A 27,989-nucleotide genomic window follows, 5' to 3' on the forward strand; every position below is an offset into this window, starting at 1 on the left:
TTAAAATGTAACCCATATTAACATTTACTAGCAAAATTATTGCTATAAATTCCCTCACAAGTTTGGCATTTCAAAATCTTATATTTACAATATGTTTGCCTCTGCAATTCACATAAACAAAAATGCCCTGCCCTCTCAAAACCAGAGACTATCATAGATTACACTAACTTAAATTGTCTACCATTTTCGATGAGCAATGGAGCCCAGTTGTATGGAGTCATCCCAAGTCCCCCAACCCTTCGGATCTAGGTTCAAACCCTAAGTTCTCCATTGCCAAAAAAATAAAAGAAGCCACCATCTCATCATATCAGCGCATGATTTGTACAAAAATAAACCAGGAAGGTTCATCGGGCATGTGATCCCATAAATAGGTACTTCAGATCTTCCACAGTGAGGCGAGTTGCGAAGCTCCCAGTTGGATCTTCTCCAAAAGCTGATGCAACCATTTTTCTCTTCTCTTCCTGAAACACCATATAGAAAAAAAGATATAAAGAATAGAAATAAAGCATGAAGATCATCAATGCAATATAACTATGAACATGTCATTTAAAGATTTTGATCCATGAACCAAGTAAAAAGTTCACGGCTGTGCTGCATCATGATGGGTAAGTGCCAGAACCTGACATGGATATCGAGTGTCAGATTCGACAAAGCTCAAAAAGAGAGATTCATGGATTCACCAAATGTTTTAATCAATTCTAAAATTTTAATTTTTTACATAATAATACAGTTATAACATGTAATATACTGAAAATTTTGATAGGTTTAGTAAATAAATATAATGTTTTATTTTCATATAAAAACAAACTATTAGAATAGATATAATTCGAAATCCAGTCCATGTTCAATTATATATACATATATAATTCGAAATCAGGTAATTGTAAACTTGAGATAGTAGCATTTAGAGGGGGGGAAAGAGCTAATAGAAATCTAGAACTGTCGCAGAGAATCTTGAAGTACTGGAATTCAACATATGTCCAACACAGGTACTTCGCTCATTCAGAAGAATCAGTGTAAGATAGGTTCATGACAAAATATAGGTCAGCATACTGAAAATGAAGTGCATACTACACTGAATGCATGTGGGCATTATGTTAGACAATACTGCATTTTAGAAAATATATAATGGAAAAGAATGTCTCCCATTCGAGGAGTGTATAGAAGATAGGTCAGTTGTGACGGCAAGGAATCTTGCATAGATACATAGCATGATTATTCTATGCAAGGTGCCACATCTGTTCTGAAAATTGCTCCTATTCCAGCTTTAACTCTTCCTCTCCCCACTACCATTACTCTATGGAACACAACCTTTAATCTTTTATATTTGTTGTTTCCTTAATTCCGGATTGTAGATATTAGATTTGCCATAATTTGACTAGAAATAATTTAAACTTATGTACATATTAATATCTGTTAAAGTACAAAAAAGATTAAATAACACCATCTCCAACAGCTTAAGCTTTTGGAGTCACTGGTTGTTTCACATGGCATCAGAGCAAAGGTCCTGAGTTCAAAACTCCTTGATGTTAAAAACCCACATGTAATGGCCAACACAAAAGGGGGGCCTCATGTGCCACGTGTAGACCAACCCTAAAAACAGAGGCCACAAGTGAGGGGGAGTGTTAAAGTATAAAAAAGATTAAATAATGCCATCTCCAACAGCTTAAGCTTTTGGAGTAATTAGTTGTTTCACAATATCAACCCTATTTCTAATTATTTATTAATCCTATTTTATAGAAATAGTTCCTAGCAGCTTCTCACACTCCCAGATTGTTCTGAGAACAGTTGACATGCCACCCATGCTTTTCGTGACTAGCAACATGATAACGCTCTTTGATCACGTAACAGAACTTAATTGACATCCCCATGTATTTTCTATATTTATAATTGATCATCTCACCACAATCTGACACAATTAAAGTTTGTAACAAATTCTGCTCTAGTAATAAACAAATGAGATAAAACAAATGACTTGAAAAACGACATACTGATTACGAATGGAATACCCTTAGGTTAGATCATTCTGAAAAGTAAAGGATGGTGATTCTAAGACCGGAGTAAAAAGAAAGACTGGTTAGGGACGGGGAGTCAATTGAGGGATATGCTTATGACACCCCATATCAAAATGGAAGATCAGAGAAGCGGCCATGGGAAGATGTGAAGAGTCGAAGAACGACTAGGATTCAAAAACAAAAAGAAAGAGATTGGGCGATTGGTGCTGTTCCAGATGCAGATTCCAGAACTTCAAATGGAGATCGATCTGCACTAGACGTGGAAAAATATGGTCCTTTCATGATTTTAACATTCCTAGGAAATGGCTTGCTTCTGATTTCCAGCGCCTCGTCAAAATGATGTTGATGAGGAGTCTAATCCCCTTCCTGACTCGGACCTGGAGATGAATGTGATTGGATCTGATGTGGATGGAATGATTTTGAATTGAAGGCCCTCCCCCATGCTGTTTCCCTTAGTATCTGGGGTTTTCTTGCTAAAAGATGGTCGGGTACTCCAGATATCCTTGCGACTTGGCTGTATCAAGTCTCTGGCTTGTATTCGGGTTTGCAAATCTTCTCTACAGACTCTTTCGAGGTCATCATCGTCGTACCTCAGAACTCAAACATTGACTGGCTCCTTCAAGTATGGCGTACTAAAGTGGGATCTCATTTCAAATCTTTATTGAGATGGGATCATGGGAAGATAAGATTGAAGAGAACTGCAAATCCGAATGGTTGGAATTTGAAGGTCTCCCAGCCCATGCATGGACGGAGGAGAATTTTAAGATCATCGGCTCTCGAGTGGAGAAAATCATAGAAATGGATTCTTCTTGCTTCTCTGATTTGGGATATAAATCAGTGAAGTTAAAATTATCAGTGGATGGCAGATCTCAGGACAATCGAGAATATGATATTCCGGATTATAGCAACAAAAAGTAAAATTTCAGATAGCCCTTGTCCTGGTGGTGTTTGCGAGCCATTGGAGCGGACGGAGACGAAGAAAGGTGAGATTGGTGAGGTCGAAGGTGAAGCGCATGATAGCATTTCAAAATTCGAGACAGGAATGCTATCGTGCACTGTTGGGGAAACAATTAAAGCATGTAATTCCTTATTGGAGAATATTACATCCTTAGATGCTCCGGATAGCATCAATTTAGAGAGAGCTGGCCGTGGTTACTATTTTGAAAATGGAAAGTTTCAAGATACCTATTATTGTATGGGATACAGCTGTCGTTCAGCTGGCCAATACGATTTTTGGGTTTACGTCAAAACCTCAAATACACTTGATGAACAAGTATGGTCTGCAGATTCTTTTTTGGTCTTTGGGTCTTTTGATCCTCTTTCTTTCGGATCTAATCCAATACATCCAAGGGAAGAGATACAAGATCCTGGGAAAGAAAGTCTAAACCCTCAAAATAGGAGCGAGTTGGATGCATATCTGGGTGATCTCATCTCTCTCATTTCACACACCGAAGAAGAAACAGTAAGTGGAGGGGTTTTTGAACGGCTGGTTTCTTTACTGAAACCTCAAATTTCTGATGATTCGGCTCACTTGGTTCTTCAAGTAGGTGGCAAGACAGTGCGAGAGATTCCGGAAATATTTCGATTGCAGATTGGGAAGTAGGGTTAACCTTGGGCTCAGGTTCTAATTGCATGTACAAATGGAGTTCCAGTAGTGATGGAATACATCTAGACTCTAGAGTTCATAACTCTGTTTCTGGCCCTTCACAGATTGCTATTCAGATGTGTGTTTCGGAGGTTGACTTTGGATGTGCCAATAACCCAAAAGGCAGCGAGAATGACGGTGACAGGGTGGAACAAAACTTGGCTTTGGTACTGAGTTTTGAGAAGGAAGTGTACCCAATTGGTATGAAGGGTGCGGAGGATGACTTGATCAATCTGATGCTTAACCATGTGTTTTTTGCCAGTGAGGTTTTCGAGTTAGTATATTCGGGTCAAGAAGAAAGCCTAAGGGGCTATTTCAAACGGGCCGAGGACCGAGATTATCATTTGCAGATGGAATCCGATGTATCCTATATCGAGTCATCCAAAAAGTTGATTCGTGAATTGGCTCGCCTGAGGTCTGGAATCAACTATGATGGTTTGAGACAAAAAAGCAACATATCTAAGGGGAAGGAAGGGATGGGAGAAGTTGCACCCGGGAAGAGGGCTACGAGCAATTAGTAATCAATGAAGATTCTTTCCTGGAATATTAACGGGCTTGGGTCTTTGGAGAAGAAGGCGCAAGTGAAATTCATGTTTCGGTCTCATAAACCAAATATTGTATGTATTCAAGAGACGAAGTTGTCGGAAGAAAATAGGGTGGTGGTTAAATATATTGGTGTTCCAGGTAGTTGGGGATTTTGTGGCTTTGAATGCAGTTGGGGCGTCAGGGGTCATTCTGGTAACTTGGGATTCTGCTTTTTGTGAGCTTGTAGATTCTTGGACGGTGAGGTTTTATGTGTATGTTGTTCTGAGGAAGAATGACGATGGATCTGTATGGTCCTTCTCGAGAATGATGGCCCTGTAATCAGAGAAGAAAGGTACTTGCTGTGGGAGAAGTTGGAGAGTATTTGTGGTAGATGGAAGCATCCTTGGGGTATCGGGGGAGATTTTACTGAAATCAAGTTTCTGGAGGAAAGGGTGGGGTGCAATATAATGACTCAAAATATGGTGGCTTTTGCAGATTTTATTGAGAATCAGGAGTTGATTGATTTGGCTCTATCAGGGGCGCAGTTTACTTGTGCTCAAGGTTTTAAATTTCGGTTTCGGTGTCGGTTTCGGTCACCACGGGCAGAAATTTCGGCTGAAATCATGTAAAAATATGATTATGATTATGTTTTTGTTTTTTGTTTTTTTTTGACCAAAATGTCTAAAATTTCGGTGTAAATGTCGGCGATTTCAGTGGAAATTTTGGCTATTTCGGTGAATATTTCATAAATTTTGGTGAGAATTATAACATTTCGGTGGAATTTTTTTTTAAAATGCTAAAAAGGAAATTTCAGCCGAAATTTCGGTGAAATCTTGTAAAGAAATGACTTCATGTAAATTTCATTTCCGTCGTGGCCAAAATTTAAAACCATGCTTCGGCTCGAAATTCTTCTCGTAGTCGTATTGATAGATTTCTTATTAATGATGGATGGCTTGAGTAGTTCCCGGATATCTGTAAAGTGCTCTATCATTCAGTGTCTTATATCATTGTCCCCTTCTGTTGGATCCTAGATTGGAGTCTTGGGGTCCTTCATCTTTTAGATTTGAATTAGCTTGGTTGGAGGAGCCGAAGATGGAGGAATTGTTAGGTGCGTGGTGGGGTGAGTTTAGGATTTCTGTGTCGGCGGATATGGTGATAGGGGCAAAACTGCGGCATGTTAAAATGAAAATCAAAGAGTGGCGGCAGGACAAGGAGAGGGAAGGATCGGAAAGGAAATCATGGTTGATTTCTAGAATTAAAGAATTAGCGATTGCAGAGGAGGGGGTATAGCTAGCGATGAAGAGGTTGGGGAAGCGGGAAGGCTGAAAGAAGAACATAAGAGAATTTAGCTTCAAGACGAAATATCATGGCATCAAAAATATAGGACAAGATGGCTTAAAGACGAGGATAAAAATACAGCTTACTTCCATGGAATTGCCAGTGCTAGGAGGGGCAATCGGATAGATCGATTGTAGATGACAAGGAGGTAATTCCAAAGGAAATTGTGGATTCTATCAATCTTTATACACGTCAGAAGATGTGGTAAGGCCTATTCCGGAGGAGGTAGTATTCAACTCTTTGGAGGAGGCAGATAGAATCAAGTTAGAAATGCCTTTTTCGGGGGAAGAAATTGAACGTGGAGTGTTTTCTTTGGAGAAGGACAGAGCCCCTGGTCCTGATGGGTACTGCCTCGCTTTTTTTCAGCACTGTTGGGAGTATGTGAAGGATGACATCATTCGCTTCTTCAATGAATTGTATGAAGGAATGGTGTTAGATCGTGGCACGGGTACAACCGTGCAACCTTCATTGCTTTAATTCCCAAACTAAAGGGCGCTTCCTCAATGACTGAATTTCGTCCTATTAGCCTGGTGGGTTGCTTATACAAATTATTGGCTAAAATGCTTACCAAACATCTAAAAAGTATCCTTCCTTGCATTATTTCCGGCAGCCATAGTACTTTTGTCAATGGGAGACAGATTTTAGATTGTTCATTGATTGCAAATGAGGTGGTGGATCACTATGTCAAAGACGGAATTGAAGATCTGGTGTGCAAACTGGATATGGAGAAGGCTTATGGTACAGTTGAATGGCAATGTCTGGATTGTCTGTTAGCAATAATGGGGTTTGGAGAGAAAGGGAGAATGTGGATAAGGAGGTGTATTTCCTCTGTATGGTTTTCAATCCTAATAATGGGGTTCCTCAAGGGTTCTTTAAATCTTCAAGGGGTTGGAGGCAAGGTGATCCATTGTCACCATCCCTGCTTGTGATTGTCTCTGAAACCTTAAGTAGGCTGATTGAAAGAGGTAGAGATAGAAGGACGATTGAAGGTTTTAAAGTGGGAAGAGATGGGGTGTGTATCTCGTTTGCAATTTGCAGATGATACTCTCCTGTTTTGCTCCCTTGATGTGATGAATGTTCTCAACATTAAAGCTATTCTTTGATCCTACAAAGCAATTACTGCGCAAAGATCAAATTTTCATAAGTCAAGAGTCTTTGGGATCCATGTTGGAATGGATATTCTACAGGGTTTGGCTGGTATACTGCGTAACAAGATTGATGGTCTGCCATCCACTTACCTGGGGCTGCCTTTAGGGGCTGGGCGTGCTAAGAAATCGGCTTGGAATCACATTGTGGAGAGGATGGAAAGAAGATTGGATACTTGGAAGCGAAACTTAGTATCCAGGGGTGGCCGAATCACTCTTATAAAGTCTGTTCTTTCCAACATTCCAATTTATCAAATGCTATCTTTAAAGCTCCTATGAGCATAGTGAAAAGGTTGGAGCAAATCCAAAGAAGATTCCTGTGGGGAAGATCAGATGAGAAGAGAAGGATCCCTTTGGTCAGGTGGGAAGTGGTTTGTAATTCTAGAAAAGGGGTAGGGCTTGGTATTAGAAGAATAAATGAATATGCCATTGTTGGGGAAGTGACTATGGAGATTTGGGTGTGAAGGGATCAATTATAGGTATAGGTCATTGAAAGCAAATATGGCTCCACTCCGGGCCATTGGGTATCGGATGATAGGTTTAGCCATCAGGTGCTCACTGTGTGGAAAGATATTTGAGATTTCGGGTTTCTTTCCAGGAAGGGATAAGATTCAGAGTTTATTCAGAAGATCGAATCAGATTTTGGTTTGATAAGTGGTGTGTTCCCAAAACCCAATCAAGAATATTTTTACGGATCTGTTTGCAATAGCGGCGTCTAAAGAGGCATTTATGAAGGAATACATGGATAGTGATGGCTCTGGTTTGGTGTGGAGAATGATGTTTAGAAGGAATTTTTTTGAAAGAGAAATTCCTTCAATAGCGAGACTTTTAGAGATGCTCGAAGGAGAATACGTCAGGCGGTCGGGGGAAGATAAAAGGGTATGGATATGGAACTCTACGGGGGACTTCTGTGTCAAGTTATTCTACACCCATCTTGTATCTAGCCCAGCTTCCTCCAACGTAGCTAGAGTGTGGACAATACAGGCACCTCCAATCGTAGTTACTTTTGGGTGGGCGGCACTTTTGGAGCAAATTCAAGTTGTCGAATTTTTGAGGAAGAGGGAGATTTTGATTGTTGATCATTGTGATCTATGCTTGGAGGCTAGGGAATCTGTTAATCATTTGTTCATCCACTGCAAAATAGCTAGGGAGGTATGGAGTAAAATCCTTTCCAGATTCGGAATAGTTTGGGTATTTCCTGCCACTCTCATGGATCTCTTTCAATGCTTGCCCTTTGTTCCTTGGAGGAAAAAAGGGAAGATTTTGTGGAATATATCGTTCCTAGCTACTATATAGGTTTTATGGAAAGAACGAAACATTAGAGTTTTCAAAGGCTTCTCCAGAAGATCCCTTTCTCTTTATTGGAAAATGATAGCGCTGGTGGTCTCTTGGGTGAAAACCCTCCCAAGTTTCAGATTTGTGTCAGGATATGATCTTTGGAATAGTTGGAGGGAGGTATGTTGTGGTGGAGAGATGCAGACGAAAGTTATTCAAGAATGGGAACCTCCACCTATGGGTCTTCTGAAATTTAACTTGGACGGGTCTAGCTTGGAGGCCTCAGGTCCTGTTGGGTGGGTGGGTGGGGGTTGGGGGTCTTACAAATGATTCAGGGGTCGTGATTTGGGCATTTTCCGGTCCCATTGGTGTAGCGGATTCAAACGAAGTTGAGGTTCGGGCGGTGCATCAAGGTTCTAAAATGCTCGAGAATTATAGCCTTGATAAAGTGATTCTGGAGGAGATTCTTTGAATGTAATCCGATGGCTTAAAGGAAATCGGCATTGCCCTTGGCGGTTTGCTAGTTTTTTTATGAAATCCAAGATCAGGTGGGGACCTCTTCATGTGTGTCGTACTGCAAATGGAATAGTTGATAAGCTAGCTAGGGAAGGGGCTGAAAAGGATGATTTGGAGATCTTTGGCTTTTTGCCTCTCTAGTTTCTTTTTTCCTTTTCATTGTATAATGTATTCTTTTTCTTTTTCTCTGTTATGGACCATCTCGGTCTTCTTTTAATGAAATTTATTGCCATTCCAAAAAAAAAATACCTGGAGAGCTAATATGCGATCTTCAACAGTGTCTTTAATAGTTAGCCGTGAAACAGTCACAGGGCGAGTCTGCCCAATTCGATGTGCCCTGTCAATAGCTTGATCTTCGGTTGTTGGATTCCACCAGAGATCCAGAAGAATTACATGACAAGCAGCAACCATGTTAAGACCAAGATTGCCCGCTTTTAGTGACATGATCATAACCGTCACCTGCAATTAAATTCAAATTGTAACATATTGTTAAGAGAATACATTCATGGATGATAACAGGAAATTAACAATAAAAAAGAGTGCATTCAGAAAAGTAAAAGTTCAAAACTGATTTATCAACTGATCACATCTATGAAATTGCCATTAATATAAAGAATGCTCAAACCTTAGGATCGATGGTGAAGTCTTTCACAGCCTTATCTCTTGCAGGAAGGGACATCCTCCCATCAAGTCTTCTGTATTCAATAGAATATTCTTTCAATGAAGTCTCGAGCAAATCCAGCATGCTAGTCCACTGGGAGAAAATAATAGCTTTCTCTGGGTGTCCAGGTTGTAATCTAGAATGCAAAGATATATGCGTTTCCGAATGCACATCGGAGTTTAAACACTCTGATACACCATTAGTAGTGCTTTTTGAACTAAAAGAAATTTCATTGCATCCATCAGAACTAAATGTGGAACTTCCATTCTTTACTGTACAAATTGAATGTAGAATGTCCATAGCAGCTTTAATTTTAGATGAGCTACACATATTCTGCCCGCCTGTGAATTCCTCAGCAACTCCAGAAGAACTTGTAGCATTATTATTATCAAGCTCGTCGGAAATACAACTTATCAGCGTAGCCCTAGAAAAAACTGAATCAGAGCCAAGTTGATCTCTGCAAGAATCTACAGGACATGAATGGTCGTCTCCCGTTAAATATTCAGATACACATTGATAGCAGAAAACATGACCACACATTGTAACAACAGCATCCTCAGGTGGGTCCTGCAAATGCAACGCAGAGAAAAGAGTGAGTTCCAAAAGATCCCTCTCCTAGTAATGCCCTTTATTTTTTTTTCATGCAAAAGCAATGCAATATCTTGCTAAAGAGGCATCCTTTTAATGATTATAAATTCCATAAAGCACCTGTCAGAATAATAAAAAAGAGAGAAAGAAAAATAAAAAGATCCATTAATTTCTGCTGAATTAATATTCCCTAAATTTTAGGATATTGTAATGTCATTAAATAAGTAATGAGAAAGTTGAATGCTCCAAACAGGCACCCAGGGATATTAAAAATATAAATGACCACATTAAAAACTCAGTGCTGATGAGCCTTATACATGGGAAACACTCTGGATATAACAGAACTCTGTCCTTGGACTAGGGTATCTTGAACATCGACTTGATTCAAGTCTTTTTTTTCTACTCTAAGGACTACCTCACTAAGGGCATACCTTGGGAAATTAAGATCTAATGGACCCAAACCCTTTACGTTATTTACCAAGTGGTTAGATGAACACCCCAAGTTTGGGGACATTGTGAAGCAAGCAGAGTATCCAAATTTGAGGAAGCTGAATGTTGGGAGTTACTCAGAAGCTTAAAGAGTAAAAAAAGCACCCAAAATCTGAAACCAAATTTCCTCTGAGCAAGTGGGGCTTCTTGTGTGGAAACTAAGGCCAAGCTTGATGACGTCCAAAGCAAAACTCAAAACCAATCCTACAAACACAAACCTAGAAAGAACGGATAGCGAAATGAGGTAGTATGCAACCCTTTTTTCACTGCAAAATTAGTTGCAAAACTGGACAGTCCTAGAAGCCAAAGACCGGAATTTGATCGGCATAACCTAGGGCACAGTAATATAAATTTCTTTTATCATTTCCCCTCCATTTCAAGACCTTCAAAATGCATACTGAGTCCTTGAAAGGAGACATTTTATTGAAAGAACAAGGGTAATAATATTTACACCCATAAATCTAGCAATTTGCACATGCAGTTGCCTCTATTTCTGTACAGGACAGGCTGAATTGGGTGGAATTGCCTAATTTCAAGGGTGGCAATACAGGTCCCCAAAAGTATAATTGTCGACTACTTCAAACTCGTATCCTTCCTTCTCTAGTTTTATTGAGTAAGAGGAAGGAGAAGCATAAATAAAAAGAAATAGAGTAGAAAGGGGACAAGGAACAAGATCACTCAATAAAGGTGAAAAACAGCACACTAGAAAAGGGTCCCAGTGCAGAGCTCTTGCATATCAGAACCTTCTCTAGATAGTGGGTACCTTTTCTATAGTCTATACTATCTATACTAATATAATGGGAAAACATGGGTGCCTCCAATTATTTATTTATTTTTTATCGGTATCCCTCCAATGTTTTGAATATCGGTGCTTCCAATACTAGGAATTGTTTGCCAATAAACTTGTCACATACTAATCATTTATTTCCAAGCCAAACCCATGCATATTAGATAATAATTTTAAAAATATTCTTAGACACAAGATCATATTAATTCTCTAAGTCTAAAACATCAAATGACAAATATTATTTATAAAAAATCGGTAATTTGTTGATGTGGTCCTTATTATAGTCATCACCCTCCTCGATGAAGTCAAGCTTTACAACATCCAAACAACTTAGGAAGGTCTAGGACGGTTTACTCCCTCGGATGCATAGACTCTCGTAACTATCTCCTTTCCAATTATGCCCTTCTCTTCCCGCATCGCTCCATCCACCTGAGGTGTGCTGATGTGATTTCCTCTCCTTGCGCTAGCTATATACCATGGAAGCATGTGGTATTTTTGTCACTCTTTTTGAGCCATTGAGCCGGAGATCTCTGCTTCCAAGAAATTTCTTCTTATACGACGAAGCGGTTTACTCTTCTTTCAGGGCTCCCACATCTTCCACCTCTTCCTCGTTGGCTCTACCTCCTTCCACCGCCCAATGATCTCCTGGATTCAATATAGTAGCCACACCGTCTTTCTTTTTTCCTAACTTATAGATTCTCTTGGTTCCATTCTTTTAACTTTTTTTCCATATCGCAATTTAAGATCAATAACCACATCGTTGGACCAATGTTACTTCGTTCCGGTGCATCCATCACACATTGACTTGTTCTGTTGCATCCAACCCTTTCCTCAATTGATCCTATCACGTTGAAGTCTCCCCCAATGCACCATAGGTTCAACTACCTACGCCTTATCTCTCCGAGTTCTACCCAAAGTTGACTGTGATCCGCCACCGAGATTGGCCCAAAGACCTCGTGAATGTGCACTTAGTTAGATCGGATACCTTTTTGACCACTATAGACACTAAGAAACTCCCAATGAAACTTTCCACTAATCCTTACATCACATTATACTACCAGTAGAACCCATTATGTCGAGTTACATAATCCCTACTAGACCGACCCCAAATTCAACCACTCTTACAACTTTTTTCTTTTTTTGATTTCACACTTACAACTTTTTGACCCATAAAACCTCAAGAATACATGCTAGAATGATTCACCCAACCACAAATATTTCCAAAAACATAATTACCTCCCCCACTATACCTAATCCCCGAGAAAAAATTGACTCAAGAAAAACAAATGTTGAATCAGCCCCTCTTTTTCCACTAAAACTTATGAAGGACATGCTTCTGTACAAGCTGAAATTTGGCACTTATCCAACCAGTCCTACACAACTACTGGATTTATGGGGCATCAGTCATTCAAGTCTCTAAAGAAGTGATTAACAATATAAAACAAAATTTTAGGGACCACCTCTGGTCATTTAACGAGACATAAAAGAAAATGCGTCCTCTATAAATGGCCCAATCTCTACAAGCGTAAAGAAGACAGAAATTTGGACGTTTAAAGCATTTAAAATTGGAACACAGCTGCACTAATGAGACGACACCAGAATATCATCATTGACAATGATTCCCCCTGGGTTTTTGAAAGAATATATATATATATATATATATATATATATATATATATCTGTGTGTGTGTGTGTGTGTGTGTGTGTGTGTGTGAGAGAGAGAGAGAGAGAGAGAGAGAGAGAGAGAGAGAGAGAGAGAGAACAGTTCCTGTGCTCAAGCGCAGATAAGCTTATCTGCGCTGGAGTGTAGAAAACAAGGTGGGCCCACATTTTTTGGGTGATCCTAAGCATTCATTTGAGAGGCCCCATCATGGATGGCGTGTGTACTAAAAATCAGCTCCATTGGATCATCCTAACCCATCCATTTGTGGGGTGAAAAAATGGGCAGATTTGTGGACAAACAGTATCTGCCCATTTCCCCCCTCCCCAACAAGACACTCTAAGATGATCCAATGGAGCTGATTTTTGGTACACACCGCATCCATGATGGGGCCTCTCAAATGAATGCTTAGGATCACCCAAAAAATGTGGGCCCACCCTTGTTTTCTGCACTCAAGCGCAGGAACTGCTCTCTCTCTCTCTCTCTCTCTCTCTCTCTCTCTCTCTCTCTCTCTATATATATATATATATATATATATATATATATATATATATATATTCAGCATGCAATAATATCGGACACAAAGATCCCAATAAATTCATCATGGGTCTGAAGAGAAGGTGTGTGTAAATATAAACGCATGCCATAACACATGGGCTAATCAGATCAAATTGACTAAAAGCAGAATTGCCGGTCACCATTTCCAAGGGTCATGTAAAAATTTACAGAAGGCCATCCCTCCTTACTAAGGAGTAAGGACTAATAGTAACTTTGCCATTTAAAAAAAAAGATATAGGGAATTCCATTGTAACCCCAGATAAGTAACAAAAGCATTCATCCAGCCATGCCCCCCAAACAACAACAACACAGTAGATCCTATTAACTTACCAACTTTTCCAAAAGCTTAAGCTATTGGAGAAGGCGTTATTTATCTTTTATACTTAACACTCCCCCGCACGTGTGGCCCACTTGGCAAACACGTGGCACATGTGGTCCCACTTTGGGCCGACCATCGCATGTGGATTTTTGCTATCCGGGAGGTTTGAACTCGAGACCTTTGGCTCTGATACCATGTTAACTTGCCAACTTCTCCAAAAGCTTAAGCTATTGGAGAAAGGCGTTGTTATTTATCTTTTATACTTTAACAGATCCTTTCCAAACACCTTCTAAAAGCCTAAACCTCACAATAATGTCTATTTTAAGTTTTTAACTACTTCGACCCATATCTTTCACAAAAAAAAAAAAAAAACTACTTCAACCCATAAACCAAATTTCATTTTATGCCCCATAACGAATATTTTGAAAGATAAAGAGTCAATGACCAACATAATGTCTTTTTCTATGTGTAATGACAAATACAATACCATACAAAGAGAGAGACATGAGGTATGAGGGATAACAAATCTCACGCTGCACACGGCACAAATTGCTAAAGATGTTTCCAAGAGATTCAATAAATTGATCTGCATTTCTCTTGGGAGTTTCTTTGCCATCTCTAAGGAAGCTTTTCCAACAGGATCTGAATGGTATTCTTTAACTAGAAGAGGGGAATCACAAGCCTGACGGAGACGCAAAAGCATTAATAAAATATTTGCGTAATTTTGCTTCACCGTCCCAGCAGCAGCATATGCCTGCAACATAACACTTAGAGCTTGAAATAATTTTACTGAAAAAGCCTAAACAATATATTATTTATCATAAGCTTAAAGAATTATGAATATATTCGATATTAAGGAGGCAATATTTCAGAAGATCTTATAACTGAGAATATCGACCAAATCTTCAATGGATCAGATCGATAAATGTTGCACATTTATCCTCTGCATAATCACATAATATTACTTTCATTAAAAGATTCTATAAGTTTGAGTTGCAAAGATGGTATGTATATGATTATGCAGAGGATAAATGTTCAACATTCTTCAGAATCATATATCAATCTGAAAAGGGAGGACATGTTGTTCAACAGATTTTCCACTCAAAAAATCAATTCAGAAAGATGACACTGAGCGGCATCTTGATGAGCATAAACATTCACAAACTATACTTTTCTGATACCAATTTTATCAGCAAAATATTATAATAAATCACTTGGTGAGTATAATTAAAGAAATGCTTGCAAACTCAGAAAACCAAAACCGTTTCAGATGATTATGGTTAACTAATCAGCAGATATAATGTGCATTTTGAATTATAAGCAAACTAATATAAATGAAAAGTACCTTGAAACGTTGGCGTGAATCCGCTTCTAGAGTGGTATAGAAGGACCTCTCCTCAGGAGTGAAATCTACCTTCTTCAAGCATATTGATTTTGGTGGTAGTTGGATAATCGGATCCCCATCAATCAGTGTGCCTATAACAAAGTGGTCGATGAAAAATTATCACTCACAATCAGGATTTTAAATTTAGGCCGAAATCCGAAATTTAGGTCTTACCAAAATTTGGCAGAAATTTCAAGAAATTGAATTTTTTAAATATAATTATTCCGAAATTTCGGCAGAAATTTGGTATGGTAAATAATTAAATAATAATTTTTTTATAACCGGATTTCGGCCGAGATTTCGGTTTCGGCCAAGACCGAAATTTAAAACCATGCGCACAATTGGTAAGTGCTTGGGACGCGATAAACATTGCTCATCTATGTCACTCGCAATATATTAGTGACAGTAAGAGACATCCAGAACTAAATGCAAGGATTTTTATTAACAAAGCCAAACCAGCAAGAAAAAACTGCATTATCAAAACAATAAGATTTATTATGAAGGTGAAAAACATTTAAGTGCCAGAAAAAAACATAATTTAGGATGAAAGTGACAAGGAAACACAGGAGAGTGACGATGATTGCAAACTAATAAGTGCTAACCACACAAGAATAAAAAAATCATAAGAAAGCAGTTTTCTAGTCTAAAATATGAATGAATCTTTAGAGAAAAGGTCACCTTTCGTGCGACGCAGCATTACAGTCTTCAAGACTGCTTGAAGTTTCTTATAACCATTGGATGCATTTCTGGCTATTGGAAACTTTAAAGCGGAACAAAAGGATTTGTAGTCAGAATAAGGATCATATTTCAGAAATCTGAAGTAGCTGTATAAATCATCAATTGCATTTTGTATAGGTGTTCCGGATAAGCACCACCTCTTCTTGGCACGAAGACCACAGCAGGCTCTGGCCACTTGAGTTCTGTGATTTTTAATTGTTTGAGCTTCATCAAGCACAACCCTTAACCAACCCACTCTTGCAAGTGGACCACTGTCATAATCAAGTGCGGACCCATCAACCTCTTTCCTACTTTTCTTACCTTTCTTACCTGCATTTGAAGTATTTTTCCTTTTTTTGTTGGTCGAAAAATCCGAAGATAGTGCATACTTCTCCTTATTTCTTTGTTCTCCATCGTCATCATCAGCTAGACGCTGCTTTGGAACTTCATTAGTTACGATTGAATATGTAGTGAGCACCACATCATACCTTGCCAACTTAACGGGATCCTTTGTCCGGGTACTGCCGTGATAAATCAAAACAGAAAGCTTAGCATCAGGACCCACCTTTTCATCCAGTTCTCGGGCCCACTGGCGAAGAACACTTGCTGGGCATACAACAAGCGTACCAGCTGCAGGCCTCCCCTTCTGGGATGCAGGCAATGCTTTAGCTGTTGGCATCACTATAAGGTCATCAGATTTTTCAATCTTTTTCACTTCGTCCAATTCAAAAATACTATCATCATCCTCATCCAAATTCAAGGCTTCAGTGTTAATACGACGTAAATCATCAGATGTGGATTTGGACAGAGACCTCTGCATTTGTATAAGTGCAATCACTGATATAGTCTTACCGAGGCCCTGTGAGATAACAGCATGATGAGCCTGGCTATAATGCAAAGCAAAGGCCCCAAGCAATGAAGCATATATGATGCAAAATTTAAGGGATCAATGGAACTTCAGACAAGTAACCTGGTCATCTGCGAGAATTCCACCTAAACAATGCGTACTAGCTGCCTCCTTCTGAATCATCCATGCCAAGGCTATTTTCTGTAAGATAAGACACTGTGTGCATCATTTACCTTGCAAAAGAATAGATTACTAGCAATACAGATAGAGCTTAAACGGCTTAATAGACCTGATGCCTTAAAAGGGGAACAGACAAAAGACCGTCAGGTATACTGGCTTCTTGTTTTGGCTGAGCAAGATCCTGAAAGAAAATCATGAACAAAGTTTTACTCATATAATTTCATCTAATTACGGGAAATCAGAAATAAATGCAAAGATAGACTTGCTTTGTACTTTCATTAAAAAAGAGGGCCCAACAGATTACAAATTCCTTTCCTACATTGCTAGACCAAAATTTGATTGAAGCAAAAGCAAATTTCAAACCAACGGAACGTGGTCTTAGAGATGGGATGTGAGAGTTGCTTCATTGTGCCTCTAAGACAAAGAATATATGTTACATAAGATAAGCCAGCCTTTCCAGAAAGCTCTCAGAACAACAAAGAAAGAGAAAGGGAGTCTTCAGCAGCTCGGAAGTCCACTCTCTTTGAGGTCTTCAGTTTTTGGGACACCAGGGTAACCCACAATATCTATATGAGTAAGCGATGATGTTTTTAAGGCCACCAACTAGATTTCAAGGGGGAGAGAATTCTTTAACACTCCTTAAAACCTATGATTTGGCCGACAGTTCGAATTTATTGCCGACTCACGTGTCCTGCCGTGTCCGACACAACACGCGTGTCCACACGTGTCGACACTCCTTTGAACACTTTTACTTGTATTGCTGGAAGTGTTAGACTTCATGTGGGTGTGTGGACATGTTTTTGTACCTTGTCAACTGTGATATTCTTTTTTTTATTGAATATTGTGTTTACCTCATTTAGACAACTCGTATCCATGTCGAAACTGGACACACAAATCCATATCCACAAACCATGATTACATATACTTTCTATTTTAGCCGTGTCCCCGTTTCTAAAGTTTGGGGGTTTGCCGTGTCCGACACTCCATGTCCGTGTCCACAAATCATAGCTTAAAACTTAAGAGAATTTAAGGTATAGGACCGACCATTTAGTAGAGTTTATTTAAGTCAGTCATTTAAGTAGTAATGTAGCGCAGAGATTAGAATAGAATTAAGGAAGATTTTTTAGGGCTACGAATATGTTTTAAGGGGGTTTTCTATAAACAAAAGATATTAAACAGATTTGGAAATTCAAGTTGAGATTTTCTTCCTAAGAAATCTTAGTTTCAAAAGTCAAAACTCCCATGCATCATTGTCGACTCGCCCAAGTCAACTCCCTTTTACCTTGGCCACATTGTTGTCCAAGTTGGCATTTTTCCCTACAAAGTAAATCAAAACTCCTTTGAGACTCTCCCGAATTATGACCGTGTCAACCGAGTACTCAGCCGCATCAGCTGAGTACTTGATCGCACCGCGGAGGGCCAACTAGGATTTGCTTTGGCCGCTTTTTGTCCTGCATCCTCATTTTGAAACATTGCAAGAAATTACTCGAATTGTCAGCAGCACCCGTATTGGTATCAAAGCCAAATCGATTCACGGTTACATGAGGAAGAGGTTGTTCTGCTCGTGTGAATCAAGCAAATCAAGAAGAGACACAAGAACAACGGAGAACGATTAAATGTTTGACGCATGAGTCACAAAAATTGTGGCGTCAAGAGGGAGTAAATGCCCAGAGAGAGGTACAGGAAGGCAATAGCAATGATGAAGATATCATTGATCATATGGAATGAAGCCTCGAGGATGATAGCAACAAGGATATGGAAAACCCTTTTCATGAGCCCATGTAATCGCATATGAACAGGAAAAAATATGCGAGCTTTTGATACTTGTCGAGGTGTTCGGACTGACCAAATTACATCTAGGACTGACTGAAACAGTTCAATAATGAATCGTCCAGTCACGACTCGCCAGAACAGTTGGAAGTTGTGATGAAGTTGATAAAGAGAAGGGCTCGGCAAATGATGCCCCTGCCGGTCGCACGGATAGCAGAACATATAAAGGGGGCAATCGGTCCACATTGCGTAGCTTTCATGTGGAGAGTAGGGTCATGTCGTCTATGCATGTGCTAACCACCATGTCAAGTTGTCAACTTTGTTGAGGGTGAAAGTGAAAAGGAAGATGAGTTTTCCACACAGAAAAGGCTTTCCCAAGAAAGCCTTTTTCTTTCCATTACTTTCCTAGAAAGGCAAAGGGAAGGGCCTTTTACATAGAGATTCAGTACTATATTTACTCACTTCTAATAGGGTTTAGATATGGAGTTCAGTTTTAGTATTGGATACGAGATTCATGGTGCAGCAGAGAAGGCAATTCTGTCTAAGGTCTAAAATCCGATAGCAAAAGGGAGAGCCAACAAACAAGGGGAGAATCAAGATCCAAGGTCTCTGATTTGATAGCAAACGGGAGATCCAAATGACGAGAGAAGAAAATGGAGAGTTAGGGTTCCAAGATGATGAACATACCCATTGTACCATGATCTAATACCATGGTTTTTTTATTTTTTAAAGAATGATCTAATACCATGTTAATCTTCAGAAATTAACCAGTATCCAATTTGTATGGAAAATGAAGAGGAAAAGGACAAATAATAATGAAGTGAATTTTCGTGGAGGTATACATATATGTGTGTGTGTACATATATGTAATAGAGTTAAGTGAAGCTACACATACGTGTAGCTAACTTAGCTACACCGACGGCTTAAAATACAGTGGGCCCACATTATTTGGGTGATCCAAACCATTCATTTGATAGGACCTCACATTGATAGGGTGTGCCCAAAAAATCAGCTCCATTGGATGATCTCAACCCTTCAAACTGTGGAGGCAAAAATGGACAGATTTGTGAAGGTTTTTACACGTCCATTTTTGCCTCCACAAATCGTAGGGTTGGGATGATCCTATGGAGCTGATTTTTTGGGCACACCCTATCTATTGAGGGCCCATCAAATGAATGGTTTGCATCACCCAAACAATGTGGGGCCCACTGTATTTTAAGTCGTCGGTGTAGCTAAGTTAGCTACACGTATGTGTAGCTACACTTTTCTCTATGTAATATGTAAATATGTATAAGATGAAGCCCAACCCAATGAATTGATGCTTTATAAATAATAGTTGTAAGTAACTACAACTAATTGATGCTTTTATAAATAATAGTTGTAAGTAACTACAACTAATGCCATTAGGGCCATCCTAAATGTGCCTTAATAACAAGAAATAAAGTAATAAACCATCAAGTTAAAAAAGTTAAACTAAAACTTCAATACAACTCTAATATATTCTAACTATTAGCAAGTACAAAATAATCAAAGCCTTCCAACAATAGTGATAAAATGATAAGTTAACAAAAGGATCTCATGAAAATACCTGCAATGCCGCTTGGAAAATCAGCCTCTCGTCATTTTCCGCTGGCCTTTCTTCTCCTGCACCTGAGAGATGTGCAACATCACTTAAACCAGCAGGTTGTGGATTAGTCACGGACTTTCCACGTATCAAAGATGGAGGTAGGAGCCTACGTGTACCAAAATTTTCATACATGATAACTTCTTCATCATTGTCCTTAGCTAAATCATTGTTCATAGAAAACTTGCGATCAGTTGCACTTGCACCTACTGAAGGATAATTTCCACGAAAATCATGATTCTTACTATCACCTCCATTCATTATGGAAGATTTTGATTCAGTAGTTGGTATGGGAGGTTGAAGAGAAAATGGAAGAATCCTCCGTAGTGTGTTTTGGAATGAAGGCTTATCATGTTCTGGAACAGGATCTCCATGGATTTGAAAATGCGCACGGTGATTCATCACATTCCCTCTCCCATTACTAATACCATCCAGATCAAGCTCAGAGCCATTCCTCAGCCCTTCTTTCAGGTGCTCCTTGAACTGAGGAATAAGATCAGATCCTAAGCTAGTTTTGCCTCCTCCACCCATGCTTTGAATACTTTTCCCAGAACCAGATATCTCTATCAAAGGTATACTTTTTTTTGAATGGTAATCCATCAAAGGCATACCATTCATGAAAGATCTTGGCAGCTGTCTACGATCAGTGTAATTATCAGAGGTAATGCCATCAATGTTTTCCATGTATAAGACATCTTCTGACTGGCCTGTGTTCCCATTCTCAGACCCCATTTGTGCTTTCACTATTTCAAGTGACTTTCCATCAGAGCCTGCAAATTTATGTAATGAATTCAGCACATGATAGTATGGCACTTAATAACAAAACAAGCTTTATCATCTATTGAAAGTTGACGTTAAAAAAAATCATCTATTGAAAGTTGAATGTTACTCTTTGAATTTGAACCGGAGGTGGAAGCCCATGGCGGAAGCTTCCTGAGAGCGGTTGACGTGATATTTCCCGTTAGGGATGACGTGCCCTTCTCGATATGCCCAACTTCCATTTCATTTTCACTATCTGAAGAAATAATATCAATGGGATCTATGTCCATCATATAAGTTGAAGAGTATCTTGCCTCTTCAACTGCAAACTCAGAAAAGGAGATTCTGACAAGTGTCCTAATCTGCAAGGGATGAAGACAGTCAAACTAAGAAATCTGATCATCACTCAAAATGATGCACCAGCAATTCCAAGTCAAGAATTAAATGAAAACTCCAACTGACCAGGACCGAGCAACATCTCAGAAAGGAGCCGAAAATCCATTCCTTCATCCCCAAATTGACTTAGCGAGATCATGGAGAGGATGGAAATCGCCTGCTGTTTATTATAGCTGAACACCAAGTTACTTGGAAATCTGCACAACTACAAGCATAGCTGCGTAGGCAGTTCTCAAAAACCTGCATATTGATGAGCAAAAGAAGAGCATAAAACAATAATTGCCATGACCTTTCCGCAACTGGATTACTAGCAAGAGAATGAATATTCAACCATCAATATCAACAGCCACATAAAATTCAATGTGTCAAGCACATGGACATGGTTTTAAGTTTCGGTTTCGGTATTAATTTCGGACTTGGCCGAAACCGAAATTTCAGCTGAAATCACGAAATTTAGGCCGAAATCCGGTACACAAAGAAAAGGCACTATTTTATTATTTACCAAATTTTGGCCGAAATCACTGAAATTTTACTATTTTTTTTTTAAATTGAATTTCTCAAAATTTCGGATTTCAGCCGAAATTTAAAACCATGGTCAAGCATACCTTTTAGCGGGGGAAAACAACAGTTGAAAAGAGATTATGACAGTTTCTCTTTTCTTTTAATGGTAATTATGACAGTTTCTACATTGGTCTTTCTGAAACATCTGAGATTCCCATTTGAACTGGTAACTCATTCGTCATAGTGTTTAGCATGTAGAACCAGAAACATCCATGTTTTTTCATGAGCGTAAGGAAGAACCAAACATGATATCATCTTTAGAGGTTTCCAAGAGGGTTCTTTATTCAGGATCATCCCAACAATAAAAAAAGAGGGAAAAATATTGAAGGAGTTCCATTAAGCATCACATTTGGTCACTTTGTTGGGTATTATTTTAAAGATTATAATTTGTGCAGTGAGGACTCAATTATGTTGAGACAAGGTTTTAAATGAGTTGTAGATTAAAGGCATTTTACGTAGTATAATGGTTGTTTTCCATGGGCCCTGTCAATGTAAAAAAAGAACAGTGCTTTGGGGGAGTCAGAATTGTCTACAAGATGAAGGGACAGGATTAATTTTATGGTATCAGCCTGTCAGGCTCTTAAAAGGATCTTTTTCTTTTAAATGGGAAACAAACCAAAATATAAATCCCAGGGCCTTAAAAGTTTAGGAAGCTTTATAAGCTACTTTAGTAGAACACCGTATAGCTTTCGACATTGAATGATAATTTTACTTTCTTTGGGGTATGCGACTTTGAGGCTCAAAACTTCTCATGGCGTGAGTTTAGAATGTGTTGCGATCATAGTTGCCAGAATGGGAACTGAGTGAAAGAAGAGATGAGGGAAGTGGAACAGGCAAGAGAGGAGTTTAGAAAAGAGAAAAGCACTAAAGAAAGTAAAGAGAAAATGTGTATGATGTGATTCACTCATCTTAGCCATTAGATTTTTTTTCCTATTGCCTTATTGGACACATGTTATTTTCTTTTACTAGCATTCTCTTTAGATTACTAGCATTTTTATTTAGCCTAAATGTGAGGGATGTCCACAACCCTACATCACCTATGGCCCACCATATATTTTTTCCTCGTGGCCTACCATCACTTATGCCAAAGCTCACACATCACTCATTAAAAATACACACTTATTATTTTTAGTAAGAGTGAACTAACTACTTTTAGTAAGTGCACGATTTACAATTTCAGTAAGTGTGGACTTAATTTTTAGAAAATCTGCAAAAGACTCCTCAACACTCCTTATAAAATTAAGGTATGAAGTCATGGGAAGTCTTGGAAATCTTGAAAAAATGTGAGAAGAAACCCCCCTTCTGTCAAGGTAGCTTTCCCCTCTCTCTTTCCCCTTCTTTTCCCTTCTATCTTCTTGTCTTATACTATTTCATCTCTATCTTCTCCCTTCTTACACCCATCCTCTACTCACCCCCTTTCTCCCTTCTTACATCTTACGTTCATAATCTCTCCTTTTCAGACATCCTCTCTGGTTGGGTTAGTAAATTGTTCCCTCTTCTTCACCTTCCACCCGTCCCGGTTGAGTTTATAAATTGTTTCCTATTTTCCCTTCATCTTTCCTTCCCCTTGATCTTCAATCCCTTTTCTTGATCTTGATCTTTTCTGGATCTTGACCTTCCTTTATTTTCAAGATCTTGACTCTTCAGCCCCCATCTCTCCTTGTCCTGACAGAAATCAACATATCATTCTCAACATTCTATCTATATCTCTTTCTATTCTTGCACGCTACACTATACCCTACACATATCCCAACCCTTAATTCATTACCCCTTCTAGATTTCTTTGAGACATAGTTGGGGAGTTATTTTATATCTTTTTTTTTCCATTGAGCTCGACCCCATAGTAGTAAGCTCATCACGAACACGAGCCGATGCTCAAACTAAGCAAGCCAAGCCCGAACAGCCCAAAGTTCAGTCTGGCTAGGCTCGGATCGTTTGCAGCCCAAAATAATTGGTTGGTTTGGGAGTGGCTGCCACAATCTGAAACGAAAGAGACCTAAAATCATTCCTAACAATATCCAATAAACGTGATCATCTTACCACATTTTTTGTCGACTTTATTAAATGTGAAATGTGAGTTAACGAATGGGTGTGGTTTTCTCATTGCGGCCCATCCCGTCCATGACGGTCTATCACAATATAAACGGATCGTAATGTCACATGGACGGTGATGATGCGAGAAGCAGATTTTGCTTGCCAGCGGACTAAACACGCGCTTCTCCGATCTCAACGATCCAACGGGTCAGATCTTCTGGTTATGTTTCATCGGGTTACGGTGTATGTTAGTGAATAGCTAACATGCGCGGAAGTGAGAATCGTTTTCCACCTCCGCAAAGATCGGTACGAAAGAAGGTCTCTAGAGAGAGACCGGCGATTTTGGGCAACCTCTCTCTCTCTCTCTCTCTAAAGAAGAAGGAAAGTTGAGCCCTTCTCTGTGAAAACGGTCCTGCACTCTATTTGTCCTGGTGTTTTATTTTGGAAATTAGGATTTCGAGAGCGGACTGAGAGAGATTGGGGGGCGATTGTTGAGATTCGAGGTTGGAAATTTCGAGGCAATTGAGTAGATCTCCGCTAGAGATTTGGATTCGTGGTCTACTCCGAGGACTGTAAGTTCTACCTAACAATTTCTTTCCTTTGTTTTTTTTTTTTTTTTTTTTTTGCTTTTTTAAGGTATTGGATTTCTTTTTCTGCGTGAATTTAGATCTACCTCGCAAGACTTGATGGATTTATCTGTTTTCGGTGTTTTTGTTTTGGCTATTTTGCTTCTCTTCTTAAATTTTTAATGGAAATCGTTGTAACTGTTACATGAATTGTGGTTATTTTATCCTTCTGTCTGACATATTCTCAAAATTTGATTGGATATGGTTAGAGTGTTTTTTGTATCCGAGGTCTCCTTTTCTAAGATTTTATAATTGGATTTTTATGATGGAATGTTCAGAAGGAAGTATGTAGATGTTCTTTCTGGTCATTGGATCGCAAAATTGTTTTTTTTTTTTTTTTGGGTGTTTTTTTTATGGAAAATTTTTTGGGCACAAAAGTTTAGCATGATTGAAATATGTTCAAGATGGGGATGCAATTCACTTTTTTTTATGGGTAAGCTTGGGTTGGGCGGAGACCCCTGCCGGTTTATTTGATATAGAGAAAGATGATACAATAATAGGCATACAGGAGACAGGAGTATGTTGGGCTCTTTGTGATCAACTTGGCCATTTTTTTTCCAATGAGGCTTGCAATCTTTCCAAGTCCTTTTGGAGTCTAGAATTTTAAATGAAGGCCTGGGAATCTGACCCATATAGGAATAGTGGTAAGCTTCAGCCTTTCGAGAGTACACTTCGGGAGACCATTTTTGCAGGATGAGGGCTCTGCCTCCATATGTGGCAGTCCCTCCATTTTTGCACGATGCAATTCACTTTATTTGAAGTTATGAGATTGATTGAAATAAAACCTTGCACTGAAACTCAAAATTTAGAAGCAACATTCAGATGTGCAAAAACATACTGATATAGGGTCGGGAAGAGAAATAGAAGAAGGGGGAGAAAAAGAGAAGACAAAGAGAAGAGAGGGTATTATCTGCATCACATACAAAAAGGGAACATTGAGTTTGTACACGTCGAGAAGGGGCATCCTCCAGTGAGCCACTTGGCTCGCAGGATTTTAGGAACACTGTCGCAATATTTTGCCCAAACCTCCACCCAAAATGATGTATTGTCGATGTCCAGTTCAATGCACACAAGTGCACCGTTGCGAGCGACGCATCTACCATGATCAAGTTAGTACAGTCCCTTGGAAAGATATAGCTTCCCTGAGGCACCCTCTGATTTTTCCAAATGTCTTGATGGACCACGTGTGTGCCGGGATCCAACGAACTTTCCACCACTGTGGAAAGGCCTTGGTACTATCGTGAATCAAGCTTGGTTTAGTAAACAAACGTGCCTGAGCCGAGCCAGGCTCTAGCTTGGTTGGGCTCGGGTTCTGCTCGTTTAGTAAAGACATTCCAAGAACATGACATCAAACAAATACCATTAAGTAATATATATTTCGCATGTTAGACCAGCCACCTCATGAATGAAGAAAACAACTTTTGTCTCCATTCACGAGGTGGGTGGTCTGACATGCGATAGACCAGCCGCGAAATGCCTTCTGCGATGGACGCTAGCAATACAATATATATATATGAGGAAAGTGACTCTAGTCGATCCCCTAGAGACGCTTCTCTAGTCCTCCCACATTAAAAACCGTTCGATCAACATACTTTCAATCTCAGCCATTTCTCACTTTTGAAGACATTTCAAAGTTAAAAAAAAAAAAGCACGATTCAATTTTCCTATCTCTCTCTCAACGGAAAAAGGCAGAGAACCCTAGGGTTTCTCTGTTTCTCTCTCGGCACCTCTCTAGAAGCTAGGGTTTCTCTCGACTTTCTCTCCTGAAGCTAGGGTTTCGGCAACTGGTTTTTCTCTCTTGAATCTGTCTCAAGATTGCGACACAGTGTCATTGACAAAACCTAAGGACGTAGCACCAACATCTTCGATAGGAGACCCACAAACATGTGATGACGAATCGGCCATTTTAGGTACCTTAACACAACAAAGCGCCCAAGATTTTAAGTCATACAGTAGAGTTTGGAAGAGCTTGACAAAGTAATGCAATTACTAAAACATCAGTGCACATGTCATTGCCTAAAACATCAGTTCTATTAAAACATAGAACTACAGCAATACCTAAGAAGTCCTATAAGAAATTATAGTAGACTAGAATAGACCAAATGATAGGATGCAATTATTATGCTAAATGGGGCCATTTCTCAGTCACCACAAAAGTCTTGGCACAGACCCTACATTACTTTAATAGTTGCATGAGACCAATGTCAACTTACACTACTACATATCCTTTGAAACTGTTAGGAACAAACAACAATATATGAAGGGAATTTTGATTCAAATGGAGCTGACAAAACAACTCTATGCTACTGTAAAAAAAAGAGACTGGTCTAGACTCACAAACGAACTGTCAGGGAACCATTTGGAATAGATAAGGCAAAATAACTATGCAACTTTCATGCTAGATTGTAGTGATATCAATTCTCAAAGAAAAGGGGGAATTGTATCTGGGAAAGAGATCTTGCTATCAGGCCAGACGCATTGGCACTACTATATTCAGTAACTACACTAAACCATATTGTCTCCGTGCATCAGGGCGTATTAAAATTGAAATAGCTTCTCAAAGAAGAATCATTTAAAGTAAAAAAAAAATCTGATTTTTTTCACTATCAGGCACTGATTTGGAAATCCAAGGATTTGATCCGGATCCAAATCACAACACAAAAAAGGGTTGCAAATGTGAGAAATCAAAATCAAAATCAAAATCACTTGAATAGGCAGGCCCTTACCAGATAAGGGTTACTCCACTAACATAGTTTCTTATTTAACTCTCCACTTGTCATTTAAGTAAAGGAAAAAAAAATGAGTTCCAAGCAATTTACAACACAAGGATAAGCCCTGTAATGCATGTAAAGGACTTGTACAATTTAATCTGCCTGCAAATCATAGGGTTTCAATTTCATGCAACAAGATGTCACTATGGAAGTGTTGCTCAGGATTTGATCCTTTGAGAATATATTACAAACACAAACAATGCCAAATTAAACAAAAAAGAATATGATATACGACCTGGGTGGAAAGGACGCTGTTGATTTGGCTGCCGACCCATTTCAAGGAAACAAAATTCTAATTTTTTTCAATATCAGTCACTGATTTGGAACCCAAAAAATCATGGATCAAAGCCCTAAATAAACCCAAACCGTAGGTTTCAAAGCAACAAACCAAAAATATATATATAACACGAGACTCCTAAAGCAACAAAACAAACCTTAAATCAACGAAATAGAGAGCGAAGAGGTCGATTGAGCAAGGATCGAATCGGGAGGGATGTCGAACCAGAGAAGCCAACGAGGGAGCGAGAGAGAGAGAGAGAGAGAGAGAGAGAGAAGCAGAGAAAAGAACAAAAAAAATAACCCCTAGATCTTTTTATGGCTCGTAATTGTTTATTTGAGGAGGACTCGACTGTCATTTTTAAATGTCTAGAAGGAAATGGAGGGCCCGACTGTCATTTTACATCTATTCTTTTTTCGTTTCTAAAAGGTAGGGCCCGCACTTAACAGCGAATGAGGAAGGAGTTTTGCGTTCGAGCGCAGATAGGAATAGAATAGCCCATCTGCGCTCGACTTAACCCAT

The 27,989-nt window shown here is 39.1% G+C and overlaps 1 protein-coding gene across 1 annotated transcript; it reads right to left on the reverse strand.

Annotated features, from left to right (window-relative positions):
• On the reverse strand, nucleotides 1–27,755 carry LOC143864415 (SNF2 domain-containing protein / helicase domain-containing protein / zinc finger protein-like protein). Its single transcript, XM_077375353.1, has 12 exons — nucleotides 27,625–27,755; nucleotides 21,265–21,438; nucleotides 20,933–21,164; nucleotides 20,008–20,813; nucleotides 16,759–16,830; nucleotides 16,593–16,670; nucleotides 15,584–16,481; nucleotides 14,867–14,997; nucleotides 14,054–14,275; nucleotides 9,085–9,687; nucleotides 8,709–8,918; nucleotides 1–461 (listed from the first exon to the last, which is right to left on the reverse strand). The coding sequence occupies exons 2-12, from the start codon at nucleotides 21,310–21,312 to the stop codon at nucleotides 345–347; spliced, it is 3,417 nt and encodes a 1,138-aa protein (XP_077231468.1). The 5' UTR covers nucleotides 21,313–21,438; nucleotides 27,625–27,755; the 3' UTR covers nucleotides 1–344.
• Nucleotides 27,756–27,989: the final 234 nt, after the last annotated feature.

Source organism: Tasmannia lanceolata, unplaced genomic scaffold (genome assembly GCF_043159265.1).
Source record: "Tasmannia lanceolata isolate RefF3 unplaced genomic scaffold, GAP_Taslan_0.1 ptg000048l, whole genome shotgun sequence".
In the NCBI taxonomy this organism is placed as follows: domain Eukaryota; kingdom Viridiplantae; phylum Streptophyta; class Magnoliopsida; order Canellales; family Winteraceae; genus Tasmannia; species Tasmannia lanceolata.

What these genes read in the sequence shown, in the direction of transcription:
- LOC143864415 (XM_077375353.1), bottom strand. Translation starts at nt 21,312, where the DNA reads ATGAAGGAATGGATTTTCGGCTCCTTTCTGAGATGTTGCTCGGTCCTG. An exon ending in GAATTCTCGCAGATGACCAG is followed by an intron (nt 16,482 to 16,592) that starts GTTACTTGTCTG and finishes GTTATCTCACAG; the next exon opens with GGCCTCGGTAAGACTATATC. An exon ending in ACTTCACCATCGATCCTAAG is followed by an intron (nt 8,919 to 9,084) that starts GTTTGAGCATTC and finishes ATTTAATTGCAG; the next exon opens with GTGACGGTTATGATCATGTC.